Here is a 26667-nt window from a genome sequence, read left to right on the forward strand (position 1 = left end):
AGATGGACTTGGTAAAATAAGTTTGCACATATACAATAGCAATAGCAACACATTCAAAGGTGATAAAGTGACATTAATCATCATCCAACCTCAGAAATAATGCCAGACATAAAACAGTTGAATGGGGCAATAACCTGCAATGGCTAACAGGTAATGTCTGGCTGACTGAGTGAACGCATCCTTGCGGATATCCACTGGCATATCCTCAACTCATAATGACGGCAATCAGCGTGTTTATGAGTTCCTGCTCTCTGTGTCTCATTCAGGCCATGTAAAGATCAACCCTCTTCATTTCTTATCTCAACACAACAGCTTCAACACATTTCACACTCAGTTCAAAAGCAGGTGCTGTGCTCGACAAACAAAAGCCTCCTTTTCCTCAAGGATGTTCAATCATCACATGATATATAGTAGCAGCACAACATGGTGCTCTTAATTATGAAGAATATGTTTAATTAAAATCCAATAATGCCTAAGGGCAACATATCGTAGGATGATGTATTTTTATTTGTCCCCATTAGACCTGTCTGTTTCAATTAAAAAAGGCGAGTACTACACACAAAAATGTTTATTTGGATGAAAAAAAATGAAATAATATATTCAAATATGGTTATACAGAATTCCCAAAGGCCTAAACTTACAAAATAAAGTGAAAGCCAGATAAGCAAACAAATCTAAAATATATATTTTCTTTTTTCCATTACCTGTGGCCTCATTTGCTATTTTTGTTCTTTTTACATTTTTGAATACCCTGTCCTTAGATAGTAAACGTGAGTCTGACAACCTCCCACTACATACGCATTAAACATTAATTTAATATAATATCAAACATAAACTAAATGCAATTCAATTCACTGATATATTAATTGCAATGAATCGGCTGTTTTATTTTACACTTAGACAAAAGTTTGATTACTTATCATGTTCACGTGTCATAGAAATATGACACGTGAACAATGCACTGTTATAAAAACAGCATGGTGGATGAAAAAAATGTCTTTGGATCCCTTAGTCAATAAGTCTTGATAATTGCAAGCCATATACATTAACAGTCATTCTGCACATTCATAACAGGTTTGCTGTTTACATATTTTTCATTATTTATTCATGGCAACAATGAAATAGGCTCTCCGGTTTAGACACTAAATATTCTATGTTTTCAATAGTTATAATAATACACTTTATTTATATAGCACCTTTCCAAAACAAGGTTTACAAGGTGCTTTACAGGGTAAAAATCTGACAGATAATAGTGGTCGATAACAGTTGAGAGAACATTGTGCTTTCTTTTTTTGAGATAAGCACCATCAGTTCAGTCATCATTTAAAGAAAAAAGAACAGAAGCTACAGAGAAGGGATTTAAAAAATGGCAGATAAGTACAGGAAAATGATATTTTGAAGGTATTTTTGTCTGTGTGAGCAGTTAGATGCACATGTGAGCATGCATGCAAGTGTGTGTTTTCCTGGTTGCTCATGTGATGACGTTAGGGCCACGGCGTCCTGTCCTCTCATGGACGTTGGAGATCTTCAGGGCGATGGCGATAAGAGGACCCAGCACCACCTGCAGCAGGAGGAACGCACAAAACATTTTCAACAACGATAATTCCACTGCTGAGGTTTTTAAATTGAGAAGATGGAGGAAGTTACTAGGTAGGGAGAGAGAACATTCAGGATTCAGCACCTGAAAATGACAATGTATATTGTTTTTGTCTCCGTTGTTTTTTACTGCTTTTCTGTATTGTTTTTATTATGTTGACCAACTTTGTTTTGGACAACAAAGTTAAATTTGATTTAATTTAGAATTTTTTCAAAGCAGAAATCACCCGATTTTGCATTCTATCAACTCACGTTGCAAACAAATATATAAATTATCATATATATATATATATATATATATATATATATATATATATATATATATATTATAGCATCCCTAGCACAGCTTAATTAATAACTATACAACTATGAGACTATGACGATGAGAGCATTGATCTTAACATTGAGGCTCTCAAAACTAATCACAGTAGTTACAGTTTTTTTTCAACTGCTTAAACACAAAATCTTTTCATGACACACAATTTTTGAAACCTCTCACTCAAAGTGCAAAATTACACAGCAAATCTCCAAAACCATAAGCTATTTTTCAGCCTTTCACTCAGTTTTCAATTGCATAAAACACTTTTTTCAAAACATTACACACAATTCTCTACCTAAGACACAAAAATCTACACACACACACTCCTCACATGTGCAAACACATTATGTCATAACTGAACACTAACCAATCACTGCTTTAGTATAGGCCTATACATAGGTCAAAGGTCAGATTACCTTTCTTGAACAATGGATGCCAACAATAGACAGAGAGCAAGGGGAGTAGGAGGGACAGACAGGGGACGACAACAAGGAGGAGGAGGAGGGAAGAAGAGGAAGAAGGAGAGCCATCTCTGATGAGATCAGGGCCACACTTATTCATCATGTGATCAACCACAGATTGACCAATGAGAGAAGCCCATCTTGAGTAGCTTTACAGAGGCGTCCATACTGCATGCAACTATCTAATGACTATTTCAGCATTACAAATCAATCAGACTTTGTTTTGCACAAAGTGTATACAACCCCCCCCCCCACCACCACCACCACCCCGCCACGACACACAAGCATGCACAAACACACACACACACACACACACACACACACACACACACACACATTCTTTATTCTAAAAATGATACCTTTGGTTTACATTTTGTACTTTTGTTTTCTTGTTTCATGCTACTGTATACAACACTGTGCTACTCTTACAAACATGATGTTTTGCCCAATAAATATTTTCTGTTTTACTGTAACTTTTCAACCCCTCTCAGCAGATTACTTTCTCTCTAGAACAGAGCTTTAGATTTAGAACAACAGTGTGTACATGGTATATCCAAAAATTTACTATTATGAAAAAAAGTGTTTGCCATTTGATGCAAATACTTCATTTTGAGATGTGTTTAAGGTATTTTTAATGCAGTGTTTCATTTTGAAGGAGATGTGAGGCATTTTGCATTTTGTGTGTGAAGTTTTGGGAATTGTGTGTAGAGTTTTGAAAAAAGGAGACATAGTTTTGAAAACGTGTGTAAGCAGTTGGAAAAAAACTGTAATAAGTAAGAAGTATAAGTAAATCTTCGAGCAGACATTGCCCTTGTCTTTGTTTTGTTGTGTAAGGCTGCATATATAGGGTAGAGATCATGTGAGTTTGGGCCTAAAAACAGATTGAACAGATTCCAGAGCAGATAACATAGTTTGACTCGTGTCAAACGAGCCCTATAAAAACTGTCAACATGCATGTCAAGAGCATTTACCACTTTAGCCTAGAGCGTCAACCACTTCTTGTCACTTGCTAGACATGATGTATTCATCTAATTTGTTCAAATGGGAACACCGTAGTGTAATAACGAAATTAGCTAAGATTAGATAAGATACACCTTTATTGATCCCCAGTGGAAAGATATGGTTGTTGCAGCAGTACAAGGACATAAATAAATACAGATAAGTATAGAAAGTAAAGTAAAAATAAATAAATAATAAGAGGTACATAAACTAAAATAAGAATAGAATAAAAATAGAAACTAAAAGCATTTGGAGAAAAGCTATGAGGATATGCTGAGCTGCTTCATGACAGGTGTATAACGAAATAGCATGACACATTTAAAACATTCCTCAATAATGATATAACATGACTAGATTTTGTTAGGGTGTTAAACATTTACTGCACAGTGTTGTGTGATAGAATAAAACACACACACATGCACATATCTCCACACACACACACACACACACACACACACACACACACACACACACACACACAGATAAGTCCCTCGGTCAAACCAAATTATTTAGTATATGGTAAGCATACAAAGCCAACTACAATGTAAAACTACATGAAACATTGAAAATGAGGATTTTAATGTCATGTACACACACAGCATGTGGCTTTGCTGCTCAGCAGAGAGAGGTGTATACACAGTAAACGAATATGCAGTACTTTTAACCTAGCCGAATAAGTATGTTGTGTCATGGTGATGTATGTCCTTACGTCAGGTTAGGAGCAGAATGATTAGGAGAATGTCACTATTTATTATATGCTCAATTTAACAATTGTACTTATTGTAATGATAATGATGAATGTTATGAAATGTTTTAAGCTGAAAAGCCTAACAAGACACAGGGGTCGCAAATTAGCCTTGGCTAGAAATCCCAATGCAATGCATCTGTATCATATTATTGTAACTTGTTACAATGTTTTTCATTGTCCTTGACAAATAAACTATTACATAAATAAAAAATTATTGGTTGTCTTTTGACTTGTAGAAGTAGGAAAGAATGGCACAAAATTGGGTCATTAACCTCAGTTAGTGCATATTGTTTGATAAAGTTGTACGGTTAGGTGGCCAAGCCTAAATGACGCTGTCTGGCCATCATAACTGCAGCTTTACGACCCCTGGGTATGGTTAAAGTACACTACCTATTCCAACACCCATAACCACACAATAAGCTAGTGATTCTAATCTCTCCAAAGTCTACAGGTCAATTAGCTTCAATAGTGTCACATGAAGCTCACTACATGATCATGAAATGGCATTTCACCAACACAGCATAGGCTGTATTACCACTCCAGTAGCTGCAACCATCAAAGTATTTTCTCCTTGATTTTCAATTTAAAACAAAGCACAGATCAAAAAAGTAACAGCATCAAAGAAAACAAAACAAAATTATGCATACTAAAACATCAGAGATGATTGGTTGTGTGTGTGAGTTTTCATTCACGTATTTTTATATATTTATTAGTAGGGATTTTAAATTTATCCCATCATTCAAAGGAGGACAGTGTGCCAATTGTGCATCTGTTATGTATATTATTATGGCATATATATTCTGCAGAACATAATAAATAGACTGGCCATAAAACATTACTTCTGCTACTGTCTGATGTAAGTCAATAAAGATTTGATAGTATCTGGTACACCAGCTAAACACTTACAAAGAACACAGAAGTCTACATGATGCTGTATGTGCACAAACAAACAGAATCTCTGTCTCACCTCACACACACACACACACACACACACACACACACACACACACACACACACAATCTTGCAGATACACCATCACACTTCCTCTGTACCTGTGTCTCTCTGTTGTGTCTCTCTGGGTCTCTCTCACAGCTCTCGGCGTAAATGCGGATAGTGGCACCCGTCCCTGCACCGCTCCCGCTCATCCGAAACACCAAGCGGGACGCATCAGTGAACACAATCCTCAGACCCTAGAAACATACAAACCAATGTTTACTATATCAATTTCACTATTCAGTGTATTTACTGACTTACTTTCTTTTTGACAAATGCCCACCACAAGTTACCACAGCAAAAACAACACATACCAAAGTATTCAGTACATGGTACATCAGCTTGATAAATAATCAAAATGACTACTGGGATTGGATTAGACATTTTCTAACAGAATCCATCGAATAATCCTATTAGCACTGCACAGTAAACTAAATGTACAACTTAATTCTACATACTACATAAAAACCCACAATGATAAAATATCATCATAAAATATACTGTACATATTTTAGACTATTAAGTATTGAAAGTGTATCTTCTCCTATAATTTAAATAGGATATTTCATTATTAACAGAAAAAAATGATTATGGAGTTTAAAAAGAGAAAAATTGGTTTGTTAATGTGCAGTAAACACAAACATCCACTAGGTGTCATTGTGTGATTAGCTGGGACTGTGTTCACCTAGGATCCCTTTACAATGTACTACATGCTTGGTCCCTCACATAGTACTGTCTATAAACTTATGTAAGGTCATTACTACTCTGGTACTTCTAAGAAGCTTTATGAACTCCAGCCCTAAACTAATTTCAAGGTATAACATTTTGTTTAGTAGCTCATAGAGTTTGTATTTCCACAGTTTCCTTAACATTCTGACGGCGGAGAACAATTTTACACCAAACCAGAGTAAAACATGACATTTTTAAAGAGTTGAAGTTAAGTTCAACAAGTTAACAGTAGGCCTGTTAACTTGTTGAACTTAACCTTTGCAGTTTCAGGAAAAACAGGATATTGTTGCATTGGGGCAACCAACCACAACTCTTGCTGGTTGACGTAAAGAAGATAAGACTCTTCAAGTCTTCAAGACTAATGGATGTGTGATGACTCTTATCTGTCCTAAATTCCACAGTGTTTCTTCCCTTATCCCATTAGAGCAAAAGACAAGCTCAGGCAATATGTTTTGAGAAAAAACAAGGAGCATGTAAGAAAAATGTCCCAATGGTTTTAATAAAACACACCCTAGACACTTTTTAGGAGTTTCACCATTATAGGAGTAAAAAGTCAACTGGGTGCACTAGTATGACAGTGACCCCATCTCAGACCAATATCTGTTACCTCTTCAATCTGGGACTCAGCTTCATAGTTTATAGACAGTAGTAATAAAAGTAAAGTAAACCACTCGCCTTCCTTTTAATCTGAGTTTTGCTCGGGCATTTAACATGTCAGAGTCTGGGTGAGGAGAGACAGCGATAATGGAAGATGTCCGTATGCCTGTCTGTCTTTCTATATGTGAGTGTGTCAGCTCATCTCTAACAATAGAGAAGCAGTTATCAGTAGGCCTGTTAAAAACAATGTCTGCTAAAAAGCTCAGGCCCTGAGTGGAGCACATACCAACCACAGCATGTCTGTCTGTCTGTCTGTCTGTCTGTCTGTCTCTGTACATCTATTTAGATATACAAAGGCAAAATGCTGTAGTAGGCCTTTACATTTCTGGTTAAACTTGAGAAATGACATGAACTTGACTTTTTGACTTAACTCTGAAAAACGTATGTTTTACTAGATAAAACTAGTATAGTTTCTGTAAATACAAAATGTAGCTAAAAGCTCAATTATAGAAATATAAAATAAAAATATATATAAATAAAAGCTCAGTAACTGCACTCTGGCTGTGTAGTTAATTTAAAAAAAAGTACGAATACCATAGTCTAAAAAAAGCCTACTCCATTAGTAAAAGTAAAAGTCCTGAATTTAAAATGGTTGGCCTATCAAATAACAGAATTATTATAAGCAAAATGCAGTATCAAAAGTAAAAGTACTCATTCTGCAGAATGGCTCCTTACTGCATTCTGGCTAACCAAGCTAGCTAACATTACATAGCCCTAGCAAAAGCTACAACTACATTTACTTGTAGATTCTGTTATCTGTAAATGAAAAATATCTATGTATAATATTACTTATTATTATATAATATTTTAATTAACTGAAATCTTGGTAATTCAGTAAGTAACTAAATTAAGCCTTAGTTATTAAAAAGAACAAGATATGAATAAGATATGGACAGTAAATAATAAATAAGCAAAACAAAGAATTTTCATAACTACTTATGATGGACACAGTGAAGCTGAAAAACACATTCTGCGGTATAGTAGTAGTAAATGCTGTATCTGCACTTAGGTAGTATACGTTCTATGGCAATGATTTCTATATATTGACTATCTGTCTGATATGCAGACAATGCAGAATGAATTCAGTAGTCGACTACAAGGCTGCCATGCCACTGCTTTGTAAATCCCCCATGCTTTGTCTTGTGTGTTTGTGTCTGTGTTTGTGTCTATGTGTCAACTTGCCCCCCCTTCAAACAAACTTGCAGTGGAGACAACGACAGCTGATATAATTCTGTACTGGGAGGAATGTGTGCTGTAATAACACACACTGAGGCGACTGGGATGCTGAGGATTTGCCACTGAGGATAAATCACATTTTGGGGTGAGTGACTAACTAGCTGTGGAGCGGCTGTAACCATGGTAACACAGAGAAGTATTAACAAAAGGACAGTGAGACCTTTATTGATACATAAGGTCAAGTTGACGGACAAATTGTAGGCACAATCTTGCCCGAAAAAAACGTGTGAACACGTGTAGGCCATGCAAGTGTATGTATGCACGGGGACAACTGGACCGACGGACAGTGCACACACCAATGTGCACAGTGTTGGTGTGTATGTGATGTGATATGAGGTGGGGCAGAGGCTAAGAATTGTCGATGTCAGGAATGAGTTTCCACACATTTCTGGGCAGAACAAAGGGGGTCAGCTGGGTAAACTTCACAAAGACTGAGAGGGAGGGAGAGAGTGAGGGAGAGGACAGAGAGGGTATACCAACTGAGGGACTTATCAGTGTGTGTAGGGATAAGTGCTATATGCAATATGTGTGTGTGTGTGTGTGTGTGTGTGTGTGTGTGTGTGTGTGTGTGTGTGTGTGTGTGTGTGTGTGTGTGTGTATGTTTATGGTTTGAAATGGAAGATAGATTATCATGTCCAAACATGAAATCTTTCTGAGACAACATTGAAGCTTAGAGGGTGGTCTAGCTGATAATTGAGTGCATGTGTTTGAAAAAGAGCACAGAGAAGGTGTTAGAATGAGTGTATGTGCATGCTTAAGATGTCCTCAGGCAGACCTGACCCTATGAAAATAGAATGACCTGACTTGAACCTTTCTGATCCATCTCATTTTCCGGTTGGCTATGACCTAAATTGCTATTTATTTATCCAATCATTTCAATGAGGGGAAGCGGTTTTGATCATTGTGGTAGGGGTATGAAGCGGTTGTCGCCCACGTGAATGCGGACAGATTTTGCTCTGCCGCCCAGAGTTCACCTTGCTGAACTTCAGGCGGTAACTAGGGCAGCAGGAGCTGCTTTTAAAAACGCTTTGCTTTTTTGAGAAATACTCTTGCAGGTAGGCAGTTGTCAGAGGGGTTGCCCACGCGGCAGTGTGAAACCAGCCCTTTCCACTCCTCTAATATCATACGCATATGCTCTTTTCCATGTTCTTTCTTCCCTCTCTTAGTCGAGACTGACCTGGTTTCGAGCCACTGTTCCATCCACGGGGTCGATGTACTCAAAGTTGTCAGCCCTCTCCACGCTGTATATGTAGTCTCCTACGGCAAACTTCTGGCTGGTGAATGCTTTGTCTGCTATTACTGACTCCAGATCCTTCATCAGGTAAAAGGCTGTGCGCGGGTCCAGGCCTTCATAGTCAAACCTGACAAGAACCGACACACAAACACATAAATGCTTAAACACTTACATGCCCACCATACAGACACACATACAAAGGCAATTAAACCATGGCTGACATTAGAAAGCAGTAAGAGAAAAAGATTTCAGAAAAATAATTTGTCTGAGATAAACATACATTTTTAAAGCAGTGCTTTTACTTAAAATACCCCTAAAATGCAAGATACAAGGTTTGTCAGGGTGATTGGTTGATTTCCCTCAAAATTATGACAGATGTTTGTGTTTTATGGACTTTTTTGGGATCTGGACCTTGGCCTGTTCTGTATGTCCTCTCCATCTACATGTTGTGGTAAATCTACATCAAATTAGGAAAGCTCTCTGTGGGAACATGAAAAGCTGCAGCAACTGTCAGTGGGAACATTGACTGTAGGAACTATCTCTGCCTCTCACATGGGAGAGGTTAAAATAAGAACAAGTGACAACCAGTCAGGGGGACTGGAGGAGACATGGACGAAGGTGAAGGCCTGGGAGACATATTTGGCTTTGGTAGGGATACAAGGGGTTGAGACTTTTGGGAAAAGAGAGTCAATCTCAGGGCTTGTTGATTTAAATACATTCAAGTTATAGTGGTTGAAACAAGAAAAGTAGCATCATGATTAAAACCTGGGTAGACCACTAAAGAGATGAATGATCCAAAAAATAAACCACCGACCGAATGCATTATGAAGGCACAGCTCCATATTCAGAGAGAGATTATTTAGCTGATTACCTGCAGAAGTAGTTACGTCCAAATTTGGCCCAGTGTTCTCGGACTATCTGCTCCACACCCTGTTTCCTGGCGGCCATGATAGACAACCACACCAACACCGACCACAAACCATCTTTCTCACGAATGTGGTCTGAACCTGGAGGAGAAAGAAAATTCCCAAAATACGACAACTCTTGATAAACTTCACATACTTTGTAGAAATCAACTCAGGTGGTGAGAGATAACGAATAACTACAACCAGTAGGCGATATGGGGGGCGGGGGGGTCACCTTGCTAGCAAAGTGACCGAATTGCATGCCCCTTGTTAACCTGCAATCCCCCCTTTCCGTCCCCTAGTAGCAGAGAGAGTGCATAGGCAGAGGGATTGTTTAGTTGGATATGTTAGTCTAGTCTGCCTGACTCATTGATCCTTTATCTGACTGAGGTTTGTGCAAGTTAGAATCTATGGCCCCGGGCGTCCGGATAGCTCAGTTGGTAGAGTGGGCGCCCATATATAGAGGTTTACTCCTCGACGCAGTGGGCCCGGGTTCGACTCCGACCTTTGGCCCTTTGCTGCATGTCATTCCCCCCTCTCTCTCCCCTTTCATTTCTTCAGCTGTCCTGTCAATAAAGGCCTTAAAATGCCCAAAAAATAATCCTAAAAAAAAGAATCTATGGCCATGGCTCTGAAAGCTTAACTGTGCTGTGTATTGATTAATCCATGGCGTTGTCCGTGGTGCTGAAGTAGCAGACGGTTTGTCCCCTGGATTTGCCCCCCAGCTATATAGTTTAGGGTCTAAACTGCTCCTCGCCAATAAATAGTCCTGTTTATAACGAGACATAATGCAATACAGTATTTAGTGAGCTTTAGAGATGCTGGTAGGCAGCTATTTTTTTAATCGTTGGACAGAGCCAGGCTAGCGGTTTTCCCTGTTTCCAGTTTTTATGCTAAGCTAAGATAACCATCTGCTCCGGCTCCATACTTAACGGACAGATATGAGAGTGGTATCAAAAACTGGAGCTGCAAAGTGTCTTCAGAACACTTTTTGGCAATTTTACTAATTACTGAGCCATCCAATAACATGATTATATTATTAACATTTTGTTCACACAATGATGTATTGATCCACAACTTACAACAAGCAATCTAAAATGATAATTGAATTTAGCTTAGTATTTAACTCCACTGTTTGTAACAGAATGTCAGCGAAAGTGCTTGGGCTTGGAGACGAACCAAACATCCCCACACAAATGTCTTATGCTCCCCCACCCTAAAACGCACATGCACGCACGCACACACACACACACACACACACACACACACACACACACACACAGAGGAGTTCACACCCTTGATCAGCCTCCTTCACTGGGGAGCTATCAGTCTGTTCTCGAAAACAGCTGCACAGTAAAGGTATCTGTTAAGGGGGCACTTTGACATTTTAATAACATTGAATATGTTAGGCAATGTTTCGCCGGCAGAGCTTGGAGCAGGAAATGGACTCAGCGGTTGGATATCATTTTAAGTTACATTTACATTTATTTTATAAGAAAAAGTCAAAGGTATCATTATGTCTGTTCTATACACAATTTGATTTAGTTTTCTCCACCAAACACTGAAAACAAGAAGTGTACTTCCCAGCTCCGTGTCCGAATTTAGCACTATACAGCTGTTAGGAAACTGACAGTTGTCATTATATAATCCCTGTCTCACTGTCTGTCTCCCTTTGTCACGCTCACACAGAGAGAGACAGAGTAGAACTTACAAATCGAATGACTATACCACCAAAGCACAACCAGACCTTTTCCCACATACACTGTCAAATATGTCATAATTACAGTTTTTCTTCTCTTCTTGCTGTGTGTGTCTGAGTAAGTGTATGAGAGTTAGCGAAGAGCAGGAGTGGTGTACAGCTCTGATGATTTACTACTCAGGGCTCTCTCTGAGCTTTTGGCCTTACATGGGTAGACAACGAGTAAGCTCCCATAGTCTGCTCCTTTAATTTCTCTCCTCCTCGTCAATACTTCTCATATTTGGACTCTCCAAACTCCCTCTGCTCTCTTTCCTTTTCTTTAAGCTTCTCGTCTCTCCTGTTCATACCACTAAAATTGTCTCATAGAACTTCTCCTTCCTTGTTCCGCTCGGTTTTAAAAGTTAAATATCATCTCCAGTCAAAACAATGATTGAAGAATGAAAGTCAAAGAGAGGACAAAAACCAAAGAAAATTTGAAAAGAGATGGTCAAAAATTAAAATTATATTAAAATAGCTGTAAAAAGATGAAGAGAAAAAAGAAAAGGTCAGTTAAAAAGGAAGCGTGGAGAGGCAGTTGTCTGTGTGTTATTTGTGCATGCACATTGTTTATATTTTCTGGCCGTGTATGTGTGTGTCTGCGTTTGCATTCATAGAAAATGTTGGCTTGGAGGGCTGTCTGCGTGTTGCAGTGATTCAGGGAGCCCCGTCTCCTTTTATAGCAGAAGAATGGGGATTATTTACACATGCAGTCAGGGTCACAGCCCTCACATCTATTACACGGCTCTGGCTGGAGCTACAGGCAGTCAGGATGCACTGCTTACAACTTTAGACCTGGAACAGGCTGCTTAGTGAGTGGAACAGAAGGGAATAGGGAAATTGTGAGAAACATTTCACCTTAAAGGGAAATGCTGATTTCATAAACACTTAATCATTCCTATCAGTAATAATAACATTGTACACTGTGCACGTTAATTGCTGAGATCTGGTAAAGGGGCAACATCGCTACAAAAAAGTCAAGAAACGCAAGCCAAAGGTCAAATACGGATACAGGTTTTAAACAAACCCAGGTAGGTCAAATGTTTTTTTCAGGAAAGAACAAAATCAAACAGTAAATGTATTAGAATTATTACACAAACAGATTTCTGGTTCAAATTTGACCTGTCATATGCTGTACAATTTGTGATTTCAGGCTATATAAATACAATGTACTTGACTTGGCTTGACTATAGTTGTGCATGCATACCGTTTTCCTGTGCAATGAAGGATTGTTACCGACATTTCAGTTGTGCTCACTTTCAGTCCTCCAAATAAAGTGGTTTAGAGAATTTTGGCTAAAATGTTGGCTTCTTTAAACTGTGTTCAGACAAACATTAGCATCACATTAAAATCCCAGCCCTGCATTCATTTCAATGAGACTGCAATGCGGCTGCTGAAACAAAGAGCTCCAGAAAAAGTTGAATCTGGCTCAACTTTTTCTGCAACGCAATGCAATGTCATTAAGCAATGCACTGGGTTGGGCACATTCCTGAAGAATAAAATGGTTCCCACATTGAGTCGTAAAATTTTATAATTTTTAATTATAAATTTATTCAAACCGCTTTGCAGTATTTTGGCATCTGATAAGCTTTCAAACCCACAAATCTACTCTTTAAACCGATCTCACAGTATCTTAAATTAAACTACCATTGCAGCCATCTGAACAGCCGGTTACAAACAGATCATCTGACTGCTTGTGTTTCTTGCCATATCACCATGTTCCCAGATCACCAGAATTACTTTGGTAAGAACAATGTTATCATAATAAAGAAAAGATTGACTGGACACATGCTTTTCAGCAAGTCCCTGCTGCGTATTTACAGTTAGCAGCAGCTGGCCAGTGCAGTCTTCTAGCTATGGCCTTGTTTGCAGGAACCTCAACAACAGTTGCTGCTGAGGGGAGGGGATTTCCCAGTCACACACCCACTCACATTTTCCAAGCTGGTCCAGGGATTTGAATCAGTGACCTCTTTACACACTAAAAGGCTACTCCTGTCTTGTTTCTATATTCATCAGATTTCTGTATTGATGACATTAAGCATTCACAAATATATCTTTTATTAGTGGAGTTGTTTGGATTGTGAGTGAGTGTGCTGTAGCATAAGAGGTTGTACCTGTCCCAAAGCTCTCCTCCCCGCAGAGGGAACAACGCCCAGAATCCATCAGGTTCCCAAAGTACCTCCAGCCTGTGGGAGTCTCATACAGTGACAGTTTCATGGCTTTGGCTACCCTACAAACATACAGAGAGAAACAAAGCACTTTATCCTCACAAACACACAATGCATTCATCTCTCTTGAATATCTAACGCCAGCCTTTCTCAGTTCTGATATAGAGATATAAGCTTTCCAAACAGTCCACTGACCTTTGAAATAAAGAAAACCAAATGTTGTATGACAAGTGTAATATGCCAGCAGCTCATCCAATAACTTAATAAGGCAAAGGCAGCAAGAACAAAGTGAGTTAACCTTTTAGCTGATGTTTGCTTTGAACCTGAGCCATTCTCGCATACGGAAAGGAGGAGAGGGAGTCTGTGTGTGTGTGTGTGTGTGTGTGTGTGTGTGTGTGTGTGTGTGTGTGTGTGTGTGTGTGTGTGTGTGTGTGTGTGTGTGTGTGTGTGGATTTATGTTTATGTTGGGTTCCTGAGGAGGGTGAAAAGGTGAAGAAGGTACAATATGTGGGAAGAGAGAGAGTGCAAAGATACAGACAAGAGGGGAAAAGGGCAAAGAGAAAGTCTAATAAGTGTACAGAAAAATAACTGAATACAATTGAGTTACAGTAACATGATTATAAAGCAGTACATTTTGACAAAAGGGTTGACACATTTGGACAAAAATGCTAAATAAAAAAATAAAATCATGTAATATTAAAAAATAAACAAAATTAGCTGCAATCAAAACTATCCGATCTTGGCACTGAGTAACTTGACCTGGAGCCGAAAGTCCCACCACCTCTTTTAGCTAGCCTCTGCTCCACTAGCATTAACTAAAAAGCTGTTCATGGGGTTTTCTGTCCATATTCTAAACTAACTATCATTTTAACCATGGTGATTTACATTTAGTAATAACATATGAGTCAGCCATTGGGACAGTGTCAAAGCAGTGTCACAGGCAAGGTTGTAGAGAGTATACATTCTGCAGTTACACATAAAATATCACGATGGATTTTCCTAAGCTGACAAACCAGTATTTTAAAATCAGTATCTTTAAAATGTGCTGTAATCAACATTTTTATTATAACATTAGATCAAATGACTTTGTGTATGGGAATGGAGTCGCTCCTAGTGTTGAACCCACAGAGAATATCACCCAACTCTGTAGTCTCCCTCAGCTCTATGTAGCATTTCAGCAACTTTCACCTCATTGTTTTCATTTTATGACCTACAACTGTTTTGGTTCACTTTTAAGGCTCTCATAGAGTTGTTTCCAGCAGCAGCAGGCAGCTGTTCTCAGCAAAAAAGCTCTGATAAACCCATTGTAAGCTATCTGCTCAGCGCCAAATGGCAAACAGATAAAGTTAGCGACTAGGTAGTTGTTGAATGCTCACAAAATAGCATTGCTCTATCATTATTCAAATCATGAGGCTCTTATATTTGTAATGTTCAGTGCCCAGATGCCCATGTAGTTGAGATTATGAACAGAGAACCAAACCAACATGTTTCAGCTTTTCAGAAAAGTGACAAAACACAACCTATATGAGAAAGTCCATTGTGTCTCAGAGGCTAGACAGATGATAGCAAAAAGAGGGGAAAGGACTCAATAATATTGTATTATGAAAGTTACCATCCCAAGACTGCTTGCAGAGATATTTAGTTTGCAACAAAGATGACTACCCAGTGTCCTTCTCATTCCCCACATATCACTCCTCAACCACATCATTCACACCTCAGTAATCGCCGCAAAATGTAAACACAATTCCCAGGACTCAGCTAAGAATTGCTGGAAGAAATATTCAAAGCAACAAAACAGTTGTTGCTCCCTAAGAAACAAACATGTAGAACTGTCAATCTCAAAAGCTTGTACTGTGGGATGCTATTGGAATTCAAAGTGCAATATATGTGGACGTGGGTGGGTTTTAGGGTGTTTAAGTGGTCATACACGTCCACATAATCATCATGCACATAAATAAACTTCACAGTGCCCAGCACAGTTGTTTACATGAGGACGGGATAAATTACCAAATAAGAGTAATTAGCTTTATTCCCCTCCAGGGGAGCGAGAGCTGGAACGGAAACCCTGGCATTCCTGAAAGAAAACAGAAACTCTGGCTTTTTGACGAGCCTTTGACGTTTGAAACAGCATGTACACGGCCAACATAAGCACTGAAACTGACCCAAACAGCGCTCAGTTTTGGTTGCAAAAATGTAGAGACAAAACAGTGTGAGAATAGTGTAAATCATGTTTTCTCAAGTTTGATGATTGTACCAGCTGAGCTTTAACTGAACAACAGAATAAACAATATGGTGGAAAAAACACACATACCCTCCCATAACCTTCATGCACACATACAAACTCAGGGAAACAAGCACAATCAACAATCTGCATGGCCTTTACTTACCCACATGATATGACATTCCTCAAACTAAATCACAGTTAAAAATAGTATAAACTAGTAAACTAGTATAAGCGTTTTGAAATCAAACAATGGAAGCCAATATGTACAATCACAAGCATATCTAAAGAGATACAGTACACTGTCTCAGGCCAACCAGGATCAGTGGATGCTGCTTTTCTCGCTGCAGGCTTTGCCAAAACAGAAAAATGCTGGCAGAAGAGTATGACTGGAGACACAAGGAATAAACTTGGAAGGTTTCTATTTAGGGCTGTAATCCCCCGTGTGTAGGTGTGACCTCTCAACTGTGAGGCTTTAAAGTCTATCAATGTCCATTTTCTCACACTAGTAACAGACAGACCTTGTGTAAAAAGTGCATGTGTGATCAAGTGCCTTTATCACATACAATGCAGCTTGAAGGAACAACATTAAATGGTAACACTTTACTTGAAGGTATCTACATAAGAGTGACATGACACTGTCATGAACACATGAACCCTAACCCTAACTCTAGCCCTAACCCTAACTTCACAAAAACTGAACTAAAAGAAGCGTTATGTCATAAACGTTTATGACTTGTTTATGACATGTTCATGACAGTGTCATGTCACTCTTATGTAGATACTTTCAAGTAAAGTGTGACCCATTAAATTGCAGTATTGATTTTTTAAACCAAGGCATATTTTTGTTCTGATTATAAGGATTGACTATGTATGGATATATGATTATTTTTAATAAACTTTTAATAATACTTAATGTTAAGTGATCATGAATAAGGTGTTAAAGTTCCAAAAACATATTTTTAAATCACATTATTTTTCTAAGATGTGGTTGCTTTTAGCTTTCTTAAAAGCTGGCTTTTCTTTTAAGAGGACTTCTTCATTTCTCTTTATGATGTGACAGTACTGCTACTATGTAAGAAAATAGACTTTCTGCAGCCTATCCTATCTGTAAGATGAACTCAAATTGAACAGAGGTAGAAAGGGTCGGTCATGAGAATGATTTGGTTGCTTTGCCCCCATAAGATGTGTTTTAAAACTTTTTTGTGGCAGTGATAAAGTTAGTGATGTTTCCTGTTCATTGTACGGGATTCTCACACTGCCTCAAAACCGACTGACAAGTCTGACGCACCCCGACGCAGCCTAAACGCACTACCCCCATTCAAAATGAATCTGTCTGAATGAATCAACCATCTGATGGCCAACGCAGGCAATGTGAATGAGGCCTAAAAACTTTAGACTGGCATTCAGACAAAAAGCACAGCATGGGGAGCTTTACTTGGGCTTGAAATGTTCCTCTTGACCTGAACCAGGAACCCTAACTGGACACAGAGTTAAATACACTGAAGTTGGTCATCCTAGTAACCAGCACAACAGAAATAAAAAAACAAAAAAACTTTTTTTCAACATTTCGCATTTGACCCCTCTACATTGTCGGGCTAATCAGTGATTCAGTACAAGAACTCGGACTACAGGCACACCAGTGGGTCAGCCCTCTCTTCTCCTTACATCCTCCCATCCCTGGAACAGTTAAAGGAGAGGCAGATGTTTCCTTTACCAAAATTTCCCTCTCACTTTCTCTAACCTCCCTCCCTCTCTGCAGCAGCCCTTGATTATAGTATGTGCACAGTGAGACACAGGCACCCATGCACACAATGCAGTAAGACAGACACCCTCAGTCTACCCAAGATTTAACACCTGTAACTCCAGCATCCTGTCCATCTGAATCCAAAAATATTCTCCTTCTCTCTGTTGTTTTCACTTATTTCCTCATTCCCTCTGGACACACACAACTACATACAGTATATATTTACTGTCACATTTATCAAGGCTTGACTATGCATAAACACAAAGTAGGAAGGGTTGCTCAGTCTAAACACAGCATACAGACAGACACACAGGCCACTCACTCTCCTTAAAAGGCCTACACTTTGGCCACTACTAAGTACTTCCACACTGGTCGAAGACACACAGATATGTACATTCTGTGTCCAGAGACAGCAGTGTTACATTGAAACTTAAGTGGTAATTGTGAAGCTGAACAAAGTGACCATGCAACAATGCCAATAGTTATCAGTTAAGCGCACATAGAAGAAGTAGGTGTGCTTTGCATCAGAGCACATACCCTGGAATATGCCGGCGAAATTGGGTTCAAAATGAAAATCTTAAATAATGCAATTTATTTCTGATGAAGCTTTTCAGAAAACACAGAGCATGATATTATCTGTAGTGTAGGTATTATCGGTAATAGACATCATACTGTAAGATGATTCTACTTCTCAGGAGATTTCACAACCAAGTTTCCAGGAAATTAAATTTATGATGTCATCAATACAAAAAAGGCAAAGGCTGAAACATGAAGAGAGATGAAGGACATATTTTTAGCAGTAACTAATGAAAAGGCCATTTTGTCTACAGAAAGTGTGTGTGTGTGTGTGTGTGTGTGTGTGTGTGTGTGTATGTGTGTGTGTGTGTGTGTGTGTGTGTGTGTGTGTGTGTGTGTGTGTGTGTGTGTGCGTGTGTGTGTGTGTGTGTGTGTGTGTGTGTGTGTGTGTGTGTGTGAGATAAAGCGAGCTCTTTCATTGTGATCATGATGGTTCAGTATCATAAGACACAGCCTTAGGCAAGGAGCAGTGTAACAGCACACAGCAGTGTCCAAGTGATATTCTTTAGGGTGGGGGGAAGGAGACCTATTCAATACCAATACAGGAAACAGTGTGATGCTCATGTATTGCATAAAAGAACAAAGGTGTGAAAGCTACGTTGGTGGATAGTGATATTCTGGTGTCCCAGTCTTCGGATCCATCACTAGCAGTCAATGTTGACATTTTTGTTATTTAACCATGATCCCAGTTTTTCCCTGAACTTTAAGCCAATGTTTAGAATTTAAAATGTTACACTTTGGCTCCCCCGCTGATAGTATTAAAAAAGACAACATGACAGACATCTCTTCGCCAAGGATAAAGGATACTGTGCTGAATGATGGGACAGCAACACATACTGCTTTGACTGCTGCAGTTGTCTGTTGGGATTGTGTCCAACAAAAACTTACACCATCAGTATAATATTATATAAAATATTCTACTATGTCTGTCTACACATAGTGGCCTTAAAAAAATCTATTGTATTTGCCTAACCTTAGCCATTTTGTATCATCTTTCCGCACCAAAATGCACCGATAATATAAAATATTTCTATATGAATACAATTCTTACATACACACACACTTGCAAACAAATCCATAGATACAAACACACACTCATACATATATGCAAAAAACTTTCTATATTCTTCAGATAGGAGACCCGTATTGGCATTCTTGTACTTTTTTATTTTTCACAAATTAAGAAAAGAAAATAGTTCTATGTATAAATTCAACGACTCATTACAGAACAGATTTTGAATTGGTTTTATGGACTCCAGTGATATTTTATGGAACACTAAATCTGAACTTGTTAAAGATTATACTTATACTAAATTAACTATAGTTGATCTTTCTGGTTCCTTCATTGTATTAAATGACACATTTCTATTGAGCGGCATTCTGTTGAAACCTGACTGGGATGCAATGCTGGGATCCCTCCTACTGGAACAATGTTAACGGGGATGACTTTAGCTCAGATCACATCCTCTCACTCAGCACCCTCTGCTCGCCTCTAGTCTTACATAACGGACAATATTTATAGGCGGTGAGTAAATGTGTGTGGGGCTTGTGTGTTAGTGATCTCACAGTCTTATTCATAGTGGGTGAGTCTTTATCTGAGAGTGTCGTCCCTCTCCAGAGATTGGGCTGCTGCAGGAGTTTGTGGAGAGAGGTTGAGGTGGTGTGACAAGAGAAGGCAAATTCGCTTAGATCTACAGTATACATACATGTAGAAATGTAGACACCATGTGTGCATGTCTACATGATGAAATGTCTCTGTGTTTATGTTGGACAAACTAAAAGAGCTTTAGAGATCTGCCTATCTGAACACAAACTCAACTCACTGCTCTGCAGAGAAGCATATTGAATTTACACTCTTGAGCCTTTTGGCCTAAATGAAAAACTCAATTTGTCATGTTTCCTTTAACTTATTACACTTGATGGATGCAGCATTTGTTGTACTTTTGTCTTTGTAACTTTAAGATATATCCGTGTTGTTGTGTTTTTGATGTGATTTTAGTGTAATTATAGTTGGGTACTTTGACATTGGCTATGGCAACTAACACCCTTGGACCCATTATCCAATAGATTTAAAATCCTGTTCAACCAATTATCCAATGACAATTGTACACCTGATCTAGTTTGACTATATATGTGTTTTCCTAATGTCTTTGTCCACTTTGACTCTGATAAAGACACAGTAGCGTTGGAACGTTAGTCTGTTTGCATTAATAAAGGCTGTAAATCAATCAGTGAGTCCGTTTTTCCCTTGAACCCCTTAGATCTACTGAGTGTGTGCGTGCGTGTCAGTGTGTGTTGTACCTGTCCAGGGCAGTGCTGGTGGCCATACTCCTGGCAAAGCCCTTGATTCCCAGCTGTCTGAAGTAGGGGATGGTGGAGAGGTTGGCAGCCATGATGGCCACCGAGTCTGACGGGTTCACAAAGAAGCCGTTTTCGCCGAGGATCATGTAACGGTCCTGACATCAGCACAGCATATAGTACAATGTGAGTCTTGTTATTAGTTTTAAGTGTAACAATGTAAAGAGAGAACTGCAATCAGACTAAACATGACTGATTTAACATTACAGGTGATATCAAAGGATAAGGCTGGTGATCTTCTATATTTTGCTTATTGTCAATTAACCCCATCCCTCTGTGCTGCAGACCTCCATTGTTGTCCAAATGATGCCACATATAATATACTAATTCAATATGTTATGACTATAAATCTGTTCAGCTAACAGTCGCACAGATTAACCATTGGGTTGCCATAACATTTAGTAAAGCTGGATTTGCAGTTTGGCTGTAAGAAACAAAATAAGCCACAAATAAGTGAAAGCCAATCGTCACAATTAATGTTTAAAGTTTGAGATACCGATCCTGGCAGGAGGAACAGAGCAGATATGAAATAATTCTCCTGATGCTAAGCTAATTCACTCAGCAAATGGTGTGTGTGTGTGTGTGTGTGTGTGTGTGTGTGTGTGTGTGTGTGTGTGTGTGTGTGTGTGTGTGTGTGTGTGTGCGTGCGTGTGTGTAAACAGTAGAAACGACTATTGGATGACACTGTGGAAAAAGTGAGCTGCTTGTTGGATCGTCATGGACACAGTATTATTCAGCCCCCATTGCTTTTCTTCCTGTTATCAATGAACGAACAAATAAAAACAAATAAAAAACAAATAAGACTCTCTCTGGTATCTATGGGTGGAGTCTAATGATGTTGCTTTAGTATTGGTTAAAAATAAATCTGAATAGGTTTTGAATGTACACATTGCTGAGTGACCTACCATAAACCAGGCTATCCAGTGGTATGTAAGAAAGGGCATCTATTTAGGACAATTAAAGCATTGCCATACTAATGTTTTTAAACCAAATTAAACCATCATATATTATAAACCTTTTCCAGCCTCTACATAGCAGAATTATAATCAGAATACGTTGGATTATCCACTAAATATACTGTATTATTTTATGTCACAAAGGGGTATTGCTTTATGGCACAAAATAAAGTATAAATGCATTGCTAAAGCTTTCAAAGTCTTGTGAAATGTCAGACAGTGGGATGAAAGAGAGGCCTTTGACAAAATCACTTCCAACATGCCTCTGTTAATCAAGCAACATTTCTTTTTCAGTAAGCACCTATGTTTCTGCAGCTGCTTCACAGTAAAATGCATTTGATTGTATCTATGTTGCTATTTGTCTATGACAGTACTATTGATGTTATGTAACCCTCTAACTTTACTGTAAGGGCACACTAATGATATCTTCCTTTGTATTTTTGTAGTATGTATGTGTGCGTGGATGTCATATGTCTGTGTGCCTATGTGTATGTATGATGTGTATAAGCACCTGGACACCTTAATTTCCTTCTGAATAAATAAAGTATCTCTATCTCTATCTATCTATCTCTATGTATTCAGTGTGTGGTCAAATATCAACACTGTCAATGTCATAAAGTAAGTCTACCATATAGCATATTCCCCAATCTTGTCACACATATTTAGCAGTGGCTATACCAGGAAAACAAAATTAATTTGACACATATAAATATAAATATCAATCATATAAATGACTATAATGGAATTTAAAAAATGTTAAAGATCCCCTCCATGTTTTAAGACATTTAAAAGTAGACATCACATGTCTTACCCCATCCGCATCAAATGCAGCTCCAAAGCCAAAGTCACCTCCTTTCATAGCATCTACCAGAGAGGTGGCGTAAGTCAGGTTGGGCTCTGGAGGTTGGCCACCAAAGTCCTCCAGAGGAACACAGTTGACAGCAGAGTTAGCAGGAGCTCCTAACTCATCACACAGTATCCTACGTACATAGGGGCCCATTACTGTAACACAACATGAGGAGTAGAGAGAAGGACAAAAGACAGAAACTGTTTAATCTCCAATAACATTTACAACAGCTCAGGGGCTATATAAGGTAGATGATGAATTGCCTCACCTCCATTCATGGCATCTATGTGTATCTTGAGCTGAGCTGGTCCTGTGAGAAGACTTTTAATGGCATTGAAGTCAAAGATGTTTCTTAGCAGTTGTAGATACACATCAACTGAGTCTACGATCTCCACTACAAACACAGAGAAGAGACGATTGGTACCGGATGAGTTTGTTTGTATGCATTTTCGCATTCAAGAAAGAATAAAAGAGCGGGTGGGTATTGTACCTCTGAAAGGTTTGAACTTGTTCTCCAGGTCAAATTCTTGTCTTCCCAGTCTGGACAGGTCAATGTGGAGATCAGGGCAGATTGCATACTCCTCCAGTGTCCGGCTCACCTGGTAGATCCTCTCCATCACTGTATCCGGAGACGGACCTACCACACAAAGTAAGACAGACAATTATACATGTAAACTAACAAAACACTAAAAAAAACATCCCTGACTTTACAGATGGTTTTAAACCCCTAACTTTGACTTTAAACATTTCCCAATAGGAAGAAGCAACTGGAAGAATCAGAATACAAGCACTCTTTCTCAGTCCTCACCTCCATTTGCCACGTTGAACTTGATTCCAAAGTCTCCACCAGGACCTCCGGGGTTGTGACTAGCTGTGAGGATGATCCCGCCAATGGCCTTGATCTTCCTGATGATGCAGGAAACAGCAGGGGTGGACAGGAGACCATTGTGGCCGATTACCAGACGACCAATCTGCACAGCACAGATATTAAAGAGGAGCAATGTCAGTTGCACATCGGTCCAGGATGTCACCTACTGTAATTACCTACTGTAACTGCTTTCTGATAAGCTAGATTTGTTTTTGTGGATGACTTGGATGTTTTCAGAATGCTGCTTAAATATGAAATCAGGCTCTGCTTAAAATTGTTGTGTGAAAAATGACCATCAATGGGGGAAATGAAGCAGAAAAGAATAATGTCATGTAGCGTTTCTTGAGCTGGCTATGACATCAAATCTAGAAAAAAATCATGTATTTTGTTTCTACACTGAGTTGAAAATGTTTAAGAGCCCATCTGTCCAACTGGAACTGAAAGCAACACTAGTCCAAAGCATCTCATAATTCTACAGGTGACTAATTGACAGCCAGCTTTTAAAAAGCAAATGATCTGCCCCAGGAGGGTGCCTAAATAACAGTGCTGCACTCTCTATTTATAATTTGTATGCTACTTTTAAAGTGGTAATACCACCAGCATCCCTTAAATCCCCTGCATATCAGCTATTCTAAATAAAAGTGTCCTCACTGGAGAGGAATTTATTCTCCTGACGTCAGTATATCCTTCTAACATCCGGCATGTTGCATGTGTTTATAAAGTAAAGACAAGGAAAGTGAGGGGCAATCCTAAGAAATGTACTCTTTAAAACACATTTAGCCTGCATAGTATTGTAATGACCTAAGAACACATATTAATCAATCTATTATTTCCCACTATGTTTAGATTTCATTCGCTCCATGCATTGGCTTGGTTATCTACAAGTGTTGCCCCTCTTCTGTCTGACTTTTGGTTCAATGCCATATGACAGGGGATGCCCAAAGCATTAAGTTTGGCCCTGGAGAGGTGGAACAGTGAGGGGGAGGGGAACGACATACGTCGGCAGGAAAATAGAGCAGGATGGATGGAAGTGCTGATAAGGCCGACATCAAGAGACATTTGGCTGGGCCAGTATAAAAAACGGACAGATCTCAAAAACAAATGATATTCCTTTCAGATTTTCCTTTGGAACCTGTCCAAACCAATCACAAATTTTCCTCCTCTCTGTCTTCCTGTTTTCAATTATCTGCTGCTTACACATGAGAGTTCAGACACATTTTGGATGGATTTGCATGTGTTAATACCACAGATTATTACTTTCATCTAAACTGAAGCTTTCATGTCTGAATGAGGAGTAATTGCATGAACTAGCATGATATGTCAGCCATGATTAAAATGCTAAATAAATATTGACCAACTGCAATGCAGTCCTACTAACTATGTTTTAACAAGTGGTGGAACAATCTCTGGCTGGCTATAGCAGTGCTTCCCCACCTTTTTTTGCTTGTGTTCCCTTAAGTTTAGCTGTATGCGAGTTGTGAGCAGTTCAATGGAAGAGTTCGTTTTTTTCACTTCTCAGTCTTTCATTTTGCTAGTTTTAAAGGCCTGAAGATATAAATCTATACAGTATCTTACAAGTAAAAGGGTAAATATTAAGGGTTAATATTATAAAAATAGGCCTAAGCATAATTTAGTTTTTTCTTATTTCCTACACTGGTAATCATCTTGTGACCCTTTAGATTCATCTTGCGACCCCCAGGTTGGAAACCTTTTTTTTTTTTTGGGGGGATAATAGGCTACTTTTATCCCCTTTCATGAACAACTCCTGTTATAAATACACTACCGTAGATTCTTTTTTGTTTTTACCAGGAAGAAATTACAGCATGGTTAAAAGTGTTTCCATATGTTGATATAATGAAACAAAAGCTTGACAGTCTCGGTCGGTATATGTCAAGACTGGAAAATCGCCTCCCCCTCACCCTACTTACCCCATTGGCAGCTGCCATCTGCACTATCACCTCGGTGGCAGCTCGGCTGAAGTAGCGGCCGTCGCAGCCCACCACCATGGTGCAGCCCTGTCGGTCCCGCAGGTCGATGGAAGACAACACACTCTGTATGTAGTTCTGCAGGTAGTTCTTCTTCCCCTCGAACACCGCTGTCTTCCTCCGCAGCCCGTTGGTACCGGGCCGCTGGTCGTCGAAGGGGGCGGTTTGGACCGTCAACACCGGGATGGGGCTCGTCTCCATCCTCCTCGTCGGGACCCAACGAGAGGACGCCGAACAAACGACCTGAAGTTAGTTTTCGAAGTTCGCTTCTGGTGGTATCCGACCACAGAGTAAAAGTAGTTGTAATGCGTCGAATTAACAGCACAAAGATGGACCTCGTCAGCCTGCAAAGTGAAGTTACAGTTGTGTTCTTGCCGAGGAGAAGAGGAGAGCAGTGACAGCAGTCCCACACAGGGATGAAAGGAAACACCCAATCGCAATTGTCCTCACCTCAGCAACTAATGTTGTAGCCTAAAGAGCTGCATCCCTCAGTACTGAGCTTAACATTCAGCAAAACTCTCCTCTGCTGTTAGACAACTCCCTTTTCCTAATAAGCCTGAACAACTGACTACAAGAAAAAAATCAGGGAGGGCCAGAATCTTCAAGGCCCACAATCAGCTGAGCCTCAGGCCAAAAATAGACCTTTGACTGATGGCAGAGGGGAATTGTGTCGGGACCGGTCTGCAACCGGACACTGCTGCGTCTGAGCTGTCCACACTGCCCGGTATGAAGGCATAAGCCGGTACTGTAGTCACTTGAGTTTATTGTGGGAAATGACAGACCACTGAGCAAAATTCCACTCCCTAATAGCACAGTCTTTCTTTTTCATTTGAACTTCATTTGTTTCAGGATCTTCAGTTCCACATCTCACACGATTCTCTCATGCAGTTTCTTTGCATAGGCCTATATTTGGCTTTTAAATGCAAAAAGGAATCGGAACTGTGACATTGCATTTATTAGCTCGCAGTCCCATTACACGAGTAGCCTAGTTTAGGTCAGCGCAAGAAGCCTGCAGCAGTCTCTATTATGCCTGCTCCAATATTTGGTAAACAGTGCGACCTTGAGGCTGGAAGGAAGAACTGAACTTTTCTTATACATAAAAAACTAAAACGATATGCTGTTTTATCCCACAACAAATACATTACATCGATTTAGGCTTCTAGTTTTAATGTTTGTTTTTTAATTTGTGTTGTAAATGGACTTTTTGTGTAGAATTGGAAACTATTAATTTTGAGAAATGTGTGGGCTTTCAATGTGTTAAAATCAAGAAGGATACATGCAGACGTTTATTTGAAAAAAAAAAATGATTACAGTCTCTTTATTTTAGT

The 26667-nt window shown here is 39.2% G+C and overlaps 1 protein-coding gene across 1 annotated transcript; it reads right to left on the minus strand.

Annotated features, from left to right (window-relative positions):
* Nucleotides 1–553: 553 nt before the first annotated feature.
* On the minus strand, nt 554–26040 carry pgm5 (phosphoglucomutase 5). The gene is made up of 11 exons (XM_078250937.1): nt 25283–26040; nt 23295–23457; nt 22977–23123; nt 22755–22880; nt 22451–22641; nt 20627–20781; nt 13728–13843; nt 9845–9980; nt 8917–9100; nt 5177–5314; nt 554–1561 (listed from the first exon to the last, which is right to left on the minus strand). The coding sequence occupies exons 1-11, from the start codon at nt 25538–25540 to the stop codon at nt 1472–1474; spliced, it is 1704 nt and encodes a 567-aa protein (XP_078107063.1). The 5' UTR covers nt 25541–26040; the 3' UTR covers nt 554–1471.
* Between the last annotated feature and the right edge of the window lie 627 nt (nt 26041–26667).

The sequence above is a fragment of the Sander vitreus genome, chromosome 5, assembly GCF_031162955.1.
Source record: "Sander vitreus isolate 19-12246 chromosome 5, sanVit1, whole genome shotgun sequence".
In the NCBI taxonomy this organism is placed as follows: Eukaryota; Metazoa; Chordata; class Actinopteri; order Perciformes; family Percidae; genus Sander; species Sander vitreus.